This window comes from Schistocerca gregaria, chromosome 8 (genome assembly GCF_023897955.1).
Source record: "Schistocerca gregaria isolate iqSchGreg1 chromosome 8, iqSchGreg1.2, whole genome shotgun sequence".
NCBI lineage: Eukaryota > Metazoa > Arthropoda > Insecta > Orthoptera > Acrididae > Schistocerca > Schistocerca gregaria.
This window is the reverse complement of record NC_064927.1, coordinates 232,397,893-232,408,492: the sequence shown is the minus strand read 5'-3', so window position 1 is coordinate 232,408,492 and position 10,600 is coordinate 232,397,893. Positions and strand designations below refer to the sequence as shown.

Genomic DNA, 10,600 nt, shown 5'->3' with positions numbered 1-10,600 from the left:
TGCTACCAGTGTTAAAGACTGCGATGGAGCTCCGTATGGCACGGCATACTGGCTGACACTGACGGCGGCGGTGCACAAATGCTGCGCAGCTAGCGTCATTCGACGGCCAACACCGCGGTTCCTGGTGTGTCCACTGTGCCGTGCGTGTGATCATTGCTTGTACAGCCCTCTTGCTTGTCCGGAGCAAGTATGGTGGGTCTGACACACCGGTGTCAATGTGTTGTTTTTTCCATTTCCAGGAGTGTATATTCTAAACCATAACTGTTCATATGCTATGTACGCTACACACACACACACACACACACACACACACACACACACACACACACACACATATTTTGAAGTCATATCTCCTGAATTATGATTCGTAGAATGACATAAATTTGTAGGTACAGTCAGCAGCATGTCTGGATACTGTCGGCAACGTGTGTTACGACTGGAATCAGTACTAAATTTAAACGTCATTCACTGTGTGACCATTTGTCAGTGTATGCATTCATGTCTTCTGAAATATGTGTCGTAAAGTGATATAGTATCGCAGGTACATTCAGCGATACATATGGATAATGATTGCAAAACGTCTCGGGGTGCCAGCTCTTGTTAGCACCTCATCTCAAATGTTTCGTTCTCTTTTGTTCAGGTTTACCCACAGTCCTTGTTTCTCTACCGCACAATGCTGTGCTCCAAACGTACGTTCTCAGAAATTTCCTCCTCAAATTAAGGGTTATGTTTGATGGTAGCAGTAGTAAATGCCTCATATTGCATTTTTACTGCATGAACAGCGGAAAAGCACGGAGGCATAAAACGTTTGGCTTTTATCAAAATGGCTCTGAGCACTATGGGACTTAACTTCTTTGGTCATCATTCCCCTAGAACTTAGAACTACTTAAACCTAACTAACCTAAGGACAACACACACATCCATGCCCGAAGCAGATTTCTAACGTGCGACGATAGCAGCAGTTGCTTTTATCTTTTGCAGTCGTTGTCAGCGAGGAACAGATTTCGTAGTTTGAAATTATGTGTGAAGTCTGTTGCAAGTCGGTACGTGCTCTCATTCTCAAATACTGAGTGAACAATATCTGAAACCAAGCAGCTTCCTCTTTGACAATCTTGATGGTGTAACAGATTAAAAAGGAAAGTGAGATGTTTTTAACTGATCTGTATTGACTAACGTCAAGTCATGATGGTCTATGATCGACCCAGTGGATGAGATATAGATCAAATAAAACACTTCATGATGCATTCTCTGAAGTATTCAACTACTGTCGAGCAGTCTTCTTTGAGAAGACCTTCGATTCTTTAATCTTGCATCACAGATACCAATCACCAGTTATTTTCCGTGCATTACTGACAACTGAAGGAAAACCATGTACCGTTTGAATTAATTATCTTAATTACTTATACGTGATTGAGCCGACATCTCCGGAAATACCAGTGCAGCAACTTATCTCGCTCGATAAAACAGCACCATTAACTTTTGCTCAATGAGCGAGAATTCCCGAAGTCTGATAAGATACTGCAGTTACTTATGACTGTGCACGTGTTACAGTATATATAGGGTGCGACCACAGCAGCCTGCAGCCACCGCCGCCAGGATGCAGCGCCTCGCCCTCTTGTTCGTGTGCCTGCTCGGCTCTGCCGTAGCCTTGCCAGCCCGCACCAGGCTCTGGAGCAGGGGCAACAGCCGCATCATCGGAGGAAGCAACGCCAACATCGCCAACTACCCGTGGCAGCTGTCCTTCCAGTATGGCGGTTCGCACATCTGCGGAGCCTCCATCATCAGCTCCACGTGGGCGCTGACGGCCGCTCACTGTGTGGACGGTATGAGCCTCCTGCTGATGACTTTCAGAGCCGGATCTTCGATTAGGGGAAGCGGTGGCACCGTCTTGAGGGCCTCCTCTGGCTACATGCACGCATCGTACAACAGCGATACGGTCGACTACGACGTTGCCGTCGTTCAGGTGAGCAACTCGCTCAGGTCTTTGACGTAAGGCCTATTTTTTCGTCATTTCCTATATAATTAGGGCTATGTGTGCGGAATATGAAAAAAAGTTTGAAGTGTGCAAGGTAATACCGTTCTGAAACACAAGGTAATCAAAACATCACGTTAGAATATAATCAATGTCTGTTTTCATGACATATGCCCTACCACTTTTACTGGACTCGCATTCGGGAGGACGACGGTCCAATCCCGCGTCTGCCCCTCCTGATTTAGGTTTTCCGTGATTTTTCTAAGCCACTCCAGGAAAATGCCGGGATGGTTCCCCTGAAAGGGCACGGACGACTTCCTTACCTAATCCGATGAGACTGATGACCTGGCTGTCTGGTCTCACTCCCCAAACAACCCCAAACCTTACCATTCTTCTGATTTAGGGAGAGCTGACGAATTCAGTTGTAAAGGGACGTGCCACTTTGCTGCAGACTTGAAATCAGTAGGCACATTATATTTTTCACATGTATGAACAACTTCAAAGACGCGTGTTACGCCATACTGAACAACACTTTACGATACAGAGATCAAACACTATTCCATTGTATCCGCAACTTACTTGCACGATCATGAAGCAGCAATGAACATTTGTAACAGATAACCCTGCTGTGGTTACGGTTGGTAGGTGACTGTGTTGTTTGTTAACAATAGTGGCAGTATAGGACGACATTTATTATTAAACTGTTTTCTTTCTTAAAGGTTTTAAAATGGTACAAAAGGTCTTCTTTAATGAGCTCTGCAGATTGGGATGAGCAGATTCGTATTCGTCTACGATAAGGTGATATACACAATTAACAATAAAAGTTAAAAAGTGCAAGCACAAATAATGAGACAGAAAATTTTTAAGACTGATACACTATACATTACGGCTATGTACCGAGTGTATGATTCCGATTCTACAAGAGTGCATCATATTACCTGTCACTGACTTTGCTGTCCTAGAAGCCAATAGTTCAATATATAGTGCACCAAATTCAGATAGACTCGAAGAAAGTGTGATAGAATAGCTTACTTTCTGAATTTACACAATTTATTGGATAGTGCCGGTATCACTTCCAAGCGTATTTAACGGCTATGGTAATTTCTGCAGGTAGCTAACATCGTTGGGTTGTTCGAGGGAAATGTTGACACCATAGACAGCATTTCCACTTGGGGTGGCGAACAGCAACTCAAATGTAATAGGTTACCTTCAACTGATGAAAAGAGAATTGGTAATGCTGTGAAGAGAAAGAATCGTTCCATTCTAACACCAAACACTGCTACATAAAAGTAAATGTACATAACAAGTGAATTATTAGTAGCGAAGGTAAAAAATTTATTTGCATTACGATGTACAGTATACTCAAATCAGGAATAATTTGCTGTAGTGACCTATTTTAGAATTCTTTTCCATTATTTGGGAAACATATCATTTACGGCTTACTGAAAAAAATTGAAGAATTCAGAGACCCACTGCTATGATGATAGGACTGTAGCCTGTAACAAATATATATGTGAATGAAAATTGTTTGAAGCAAAACTATGCTAGATGATGGAATTCTACAAGCTCAATTTATAATAGAATTAATTTAGAGTACCGTATGTATGTCAGACAACACATCAATCTGACTGCCTACGTCATTAATATCAGACAGGGGTCATAACTAAACAGCACCGCGTTTACAGTGGTTACTAGACAGTTCCTACATTATCATTCCAAGTGAGAATGAAATAAACATACAGTGGATATTATTGTACAGTAACACCTTGTACCATGCTCAGAATTATGTAGCCGTTGTTCAGGCATGAATAACCATTCTTCCGTCTCGTGTTCCAGGTGTCTGGCTCGCTGCTCGGTACGAACGCCCAGGCCGTCAACCTCCCATCCGACGGCTACGACCCCGCCGGAGGCCTGGCCGTGACCGTCACTGGCTGGGGATCCACGTACACAAACGGCCCGGCCCCGAGCAACCTGCAGAAGCTGGACATCAGCATCGTGGCGCGCTCCACCTGCCAGAGCATCTTCGCCAACGTGAACACCGTGACGGCCCGAATGGTGTGCGCCGGCAGTGCGGGCCAGAGCGTCTGCAGCGGAGACTCCGGCGGCCCCCTGGTCAGCGGCAGCACGCAGGTGGGCATCGTCTCCTGGGGGGTCAGCCCCTGCGAGGCCAGCCCCGGCGTCTACGCCAACGTCGGAAACCTGCGCTCCTGGATCCGCTCTGCAGCAGGTGTCTAAGGCCTTCTGGGTCACAGCTGCTCTCTGCAATGTGCACTTGCGCGTTTTGATGAGAATGTTCCAGTTGTATACAAGACGAATTTTCACAAATAAATGACTATACCAATTATCGCCTTTTTGCTATTGTCGGAGATACAGTAGAGAACCCTATGAATCCTTAGTGAACATAAACCTTATAATTGATTATCACAACTAAAGTACATGGAAAAAACTGAAACTAAATATTTTACTTGTGCGAGTCAAGTCTCTAGACGAAATCTACAGAACACACAGTCGAAGCGCAGTGGGGAACACATTCACGCGTCAGCTGGGTCCAACTCATTTAATATTTCAAATATTAATACAGACGAACAGAAAAGAGTCACAGCGCCAAGAAGGGATTGAGTGACAAATGAACGGTGGTAGACTTGTTTCTGGATCTGAAAGATGATGTCTAATGCACAACTCGTCTAATATGGTGCTAGTAGCACCACTATGATGGTGCAAATCAAGTTTCCTTTAAATACACACTGTGACTGTCGTCAGACTTAGTTAAGTTCGAGATTGGACGGGGTGACTTGATGTTAATCAATAATGTCTTGAAGGCGTCAAAGACACAATTAAGAGCACCTCATTGAGTTTGAAGGAGTCGTGCAATAGGGCTACGAGAGATTAAGATGCATGTTCCTTCCGCGATACTGCAGAAAAACGTGGTAGAAATATAGCCATTGTACCTCATCGCTGGCAGCGAATGTACCACAATGTATGGTCGCAAGAGCGCCAGGCCGTGGAAGATCACGTGGCACTACCGAGAGAGAAAAACATGGAAGAGCAGTACTATTAAGACCACAAATGTATGCCTAACGAGTGGGAGTCTTATTGACAAAAGTCTTACTCCACGCTCGTGGCATTGTCCGTTAGGCCTTCGCCCACGTCTAACTGGTCACTCATGTCCCTGGTGGCTATGTACCCCACGCCGAAAACAACGTTTACTAATTACTGACTTCCAGGGTGACTGATGACAATTATTCTCTGAAATTAAACTAAGAGATTGAAAGCCTCTACCCTGTTCCGTTTGCTCATCCACAAATTTAAGTGTATCATTCGAATCGAGTAATTCAATCAACTAGGAAAAAGTAGGAGGTCTTTAATCAGATACAAAATGCGAAGGATCCTTTGGTCTCATGCATTCCAAAATATTCGATAGATTATTTCGCTCGGTAGAATTCGTGCTGAAGACGGAGGCAGCCATACGAATCTGCTCAGTATATTCTTAACGTCTCATTAGACGTTTGCGCTTGCCAGTAGTATGCAATCTCAGGCTCTTTATGAATGGCTGATGATAAATTTCTTTCTGATATCCGAGCTCTGAATTTGCCCAAAGTACACTGACTTCGAAGTATGTCCGACAGCAAATCGCTCAACAATCCTTTTCGGAAAGAATAGAGCAAAGAAAATACCGTTGAATACAAAACTTGCGAAGAATATGCATGAAACTGAAAGCGGACGTGTAACCACGACAGCAGACGAACTTGATTTAACTTATCAACAAACAACCCAGAAACTCTTCTAAACAAACACATAATCAGACTGAGCAACTTTGCAAAGGAATCAGAGACTGACATAGCACTGGCTTGCGTCTGCACGAACCTCAAACCCTGTGACTGACTAACAGCTAAATTACCTTCTTCCATACGACCGAATTCACTACCCAACGCCAAAAATTCATCACTGCTCTATAAATCTTTCGCCCTAACAATAAAATGTGCAACGGTCTCCTTTTGCTGTTCATAAACTCAAGATAATTTAATGCAGCAAGTCAGTTACTCCAATGGAACAAATGCGCTGATAATCTACAGATTTTCTTCTACGCAGGTTGATTACCCTTCAAAAATTGAGTATTGCCAGAAAGTTCCTCCAAGGCTACAGAAGCAGTAGCAGTAGCAATACCTAGCTCACCGACAGTATCGGGGGAAATGTGAAGAGGATCTTCTGCTGCCGTGCACAATTTGGCTCCACGTTCTACTACACCACTCCCAATAGAAGTGCTCTTGACCCCGACAACATATTCGAGGCTACCCCTTTTGAGGTTAGATAAGCCCAAGCAACATACGGACTCCAAAGCAATATAGTTTTTTGGAAGAGAGTAAATCATTTTCAAATGGAAAATAATAAAGAAGAGGTAGAAATTCCCCCCTCTCCTCCCTCCCTCCGCCCTCTACGCGAAAGAATGTAACCACACTCTGGCTTTGAAAGGATCATCTGCATTTGCGATTACTAAATCACAAGTCCGAACATCCAGTCTTCAGAACAGACCAACCATGAAAGTTAAGGGGCAACAGTTGCGATGGAGCAAGATTTGTTTTTTACGTGCATGTAATAAATACAATATGGAAGTGAGTGCAAGGTAATAAGAAAAACATCTCAAAGATTGACCACCAGATGAAGGAAGCTCAGAGTTTCCAAATGTTTGCGCAATAAGTACAGGTTGAAATTGTGTCATCTAGAAACCTGAGGCTTAATAATTAAAAGAGTGATGTTACTAGTATCAGGAGAGGCCTAAAATATTTGAGGTACAACATTAACATAAGAGTTTGTAAATTTGAGCGTATGCTAAACAAAGTCATGAAATAAGCTGCTAGCGCAAACAGTTCCACTAAGGTAATGTCAGGCAGTCAAAAGCACCCAAAAAACGCCATGCTGGTGCATAACAGCAACAGTTCTCCACAGCTAAGCGCCGCACCAAACAGCGGACATGCAACTCGCAAATCTAAAAGCTGTTAACAAACGCGGCTCAGGTGAAATATGAACTAAAGAAAACAAGCTAAGAAAATGTAATGCGTCCACTCCTATGTACGTTTATGGCCTAAATCCTTCAAATATGTCATAATAATCAGAAAGTAACGTTACTGAAAACTGCACAGAACAAACATCGTTTAATAACATAAAACGGTAAACTGTTAGTGTAATAATCTTCTCACCTAAAAAATCTTAACTGAATACGGTAAAGTCATGAAGCTCAGAGACTTGGTCAATAAGTCACCTAGGCTACACAAGCACAGACTTGTTTGCATTGAACTGAAATTTCTATAAGAAACAGATGCTTACTTCTAGCATTTACCAGTAATGCACTCCTCCAACGATCTCAGTTTTCGAAACGATTTAAGACCAATTCCAGAAGCATACATTACTTCTACAAATTTCCTTAAAATAATTAAGAAGAGTAATAAATAAAGCCAAGAAAGTATCACAAGGCATTAAAAACACCCACTTAATTAAAACATATTTACCGCAGAGCTTATGAACAAATTATGAGCACCAAATACTCAATTTCTTTAAACGCTAGGGTAATGCCCTAATGGCTCACAAGAAACTTACATTGGCTTGAAAGCCACCATATTTAAGCTACCAGACAGCTTGTGACGTAAACCAGTGAATATCACAACAACCGATTTGACAGGTGACAAACTGAACCCGTTCTTGAACTCCTACGTGGCTAACATATCACATGCGTCGGCATGTCACCCAAAGGCACGAGGAGTGAGCGTATATACAGACGTCGTCCGCATACTGAAGAGCTTTGATGGTGTGGCTGCTGAACAGTCTCTAGGTCGGCAACATATAGGGTATATAGCAAGGGATTAAGTATCGTGCCCTGCGGGAGGTCGCGACACACTGGGTAGGGACCATGTAAAAAATTTTCGTGATCACGAATATATACGGTACGGCAACCAGTTAGAGTGTACATAATCCGAAAAACCACCATAGGGAGATGCACCAGTTGCATATTGTTGACAACTTCAGGTATCACCGACACAGTCATACGCCCTCGAAAAGTCAAGTAATAGACGCCTAAATATCCTTTAGTGAAGAACGGTTTTCCAATCACCATCGCAAGCGATGTAATATTAAGTACTTCCGCCCTCACGAAATTGGCTTTGATCCGTATTAGCAAGTTCTCGTGTTCCAACCACCATTGTAAGCGAAACTTGAGCGGACGTTCGGATGTATCAGGTACTCAGGACGACAGTATAATCGGGCAATAGGAGGTCACTTGACCAGTGTGTGTCCTAGGGTTCAATAGGGGCACCAATATCTGAGTCGTCCTGTCATCCAGAACCATATGTCATTAAAGATGTCCACAAGAACACATTTAGCATCGTCAGATAAATTTATAATCATGGATTGGTGGATCTGGTCACAGTCAGGCGATGTGTCTGATGAGAACGTCAGGGCCCTGTGGAGTTCGGCGAGAGAGAATGGCGTGGGTAAACCATTCTCGTACATCGGCAGCGGCAGCTGTCGCCACGAGATTAATGGGTTCCAGCATGGCAGTTACAAGTGTGACAATGGCGGCAAACTCGTCTACCCATATCTGCCACCACTTACGAGTTACGGTTTCCGGCCGAACCTGTTCACCATCGACATAATATGTCCTTCAGGAGGTGCACAGGTTGTTCTTGCGGGCCTTGAGAAAGCGCTTGGTGGATGCGTTTATTCGTTTGTAAGCAGCATAGTTCTCCCACGTCGTATGCCATATAAGACGACTGCAAGCCAGTCTGAATTCAGTCATCTGACACGAACATTCTGGGAGCCACTAGGGAACTGAGGACCGGCTGGTGCCAGTTTTCATCCTCTTCTGTGGGGTAGAATGCGATGCCGCTACATTGATATAATTCCTAAACATAATGTACCTTATTTGCAAGGACGCCCGAAATGGAGAATGACAATAACTAGGCATCCATCAGTGCGCCATACCGTGACCAATCTGCCTGCTTAACTTGCCATTTACGAGATAGCCTATAGGCCGTGACAGGCGTTGTAGTGACAGTCGATATAAGAAGAATGCAGGGTAGGGAAGATCAGTGCATGTAAAGAACAAAGAAAGTCACGTCGAACAGAGATTGAAATCTATCGCTGAAGGTCCCTGTCCAGGTAATGGAAGTAACGTAGCGGATAGATCGTTGAGGAGGGATACGACTGAACTCGTCGAGAATCTCAAGAATCCTGCCACCCAACCTAACATTATAGTCACAGCCCCACAGTCTTTTGAGTGCCTTAAAACACTCACGGAATAATAATGGGGATTCCATATGCCGGACCAGTGGATAACATTCTTCAGTGGGAATATACGACCTAGGTCGGCTGTAAAGAGGCATGTCGGAGAGGCGACCGATTGGAGTAGACGGCCTGGCCGCTATCGTTTGAAAGCTGCCGACAGCCACGTGGGATATCTTCACTGGGGTGTGATAGAGTCCATGAGTAATGAATAGGGCGACGTCTCCTCGACCATCGCTTCAGCGATGAACCTGGTATCCTCGAAAGCGGACAAGACAACCTGGTTGAAACCCTGTCTCTGAGATGGCAGCCGCTGCTATCTTCCGCGTCCAAAGTTAATGCTGAAGGGCTCACTGATTGTCAATCGCAGATTTTGGATTCCTTTGGAGGAACCTAAAGCCGTCCCAGGTGCTAGGCGAAAGTGGGGTCGTTAATAGTGGTCGTAGAGCTTGTACTCGTAAAGTTCCAAGTGGCTGTGTCTTTGTATCTGCCATGAAGTGCGTGATAAACGAGATAATGGATTTCATGACATATTCGTTGTTATTAAAAAACGGCAGCTGTTGTTGTCTGTACTGAGGAGGATATTGGTTCGGTGGCAGCAGGAATTGGGGGAGATGATGAGAGACAGAATATTCGCGACATATGTCAGAGAATCCGTGTCGCCGGACTAGCCAGTCGGCAAGACTCCGGGGAACAGCGCCTCTGAGGAAGTCCAGCGCAGTCCCGGACGAAACGTAAGGAGCAGAAAAGTTCTTGGACCGTGACCTCACATCCCGAAAAGTACATCAACAGCCGCTAGCCGAGGAGCGCGCCATGTCGATTGACCTTACTGCCAGAGATATCAGCCAATCTGTCTGCCAATTGGAGGTCATGTTGACGATTCCTGGCAACCTGAGGGAGAGAGCCTAATTGGGCCAACAGTGGCCTTAGCGTTGTTGACTTAGAAGTATCTCTAAGACGACTATCGTTTGCAAGGAATACCTTGGAAGTATCGGAGGTAAATGAAGTGGATCTTCGGGACTAGGGGGTTGTCGAAGAGCAGCAGAGCATGAGAACTGCGGGCTGCCAATTACCCTCCCCGACGTGGCGTAGGCCTTTGCACGCTGGAGCTCTTGTTTATAGTGAAAGGCCACGAATCAACGATCTGTCACTGCCTACGGACCAGAGCAATTTAATCCTGTCGAAAACGGAGCCGTACATGAATCCGCTGGGTGTTGACCATCACACTTGCTGCAACGAGTATGACTCCTACATCGACTTGTTCGATGACGAAAATGCCAGAAATTTCTACATTGAATGACTGGAGCGACGTACTGTTCCATTAAAAAACGTGTCCCCGGAGTAGCAACATGTGAG

General features: G+C 44.5%; 1 protein-coding gene across 1 annotated transcript; it reads left to right on the top strand.

The window, feature by feature from the left end:
- Positions 1 to 1,573: 1,573 nt before the first annotated feature.
- LOC126284594 (trypsin delta-like) lies at positions 1,574 to 4,316 on the top strand. The gene is made up of 2 exons (XM_049983638.1): positions 1,574 to 1,963; positions 3,809 to 4,316. The coding sequence occupies exons 1-2, from the start codon at positions 1,598 to 1,600 to the stop codon at positions 4,205 to 4,207; spliced, it is 765 nt and encodes a 254-aa protein (XP_049839595.1). The 5' UTR covers positions 1,574 to 1,597; the 3' UTR covers positions 4,208 to 4,316.
- The last annotated feature ends 6,284 nt before the right edge of the window (positions 4,317 to 10,600 follow it).

What these genes read in the sequence shown, in the direction of transcription:
- LOC126284594 (XM_049983638.1), top strand. Translation starts at nt 1,598, where the DNA reads ATGCAGCGCCTCGCCCTCTTGTTCGTGTGCCTGCTCGGCTCTGCCGTA. An exon ending in ACGACGTTGCCGTCGTTCAG is followed by an intron (nt 1,964 to 3,808) that starts GTGAGCAACTCG and finishes CTCGTGTTCCAG; the next exon opens with GTGTCTGGCTCGCTGCTCGG.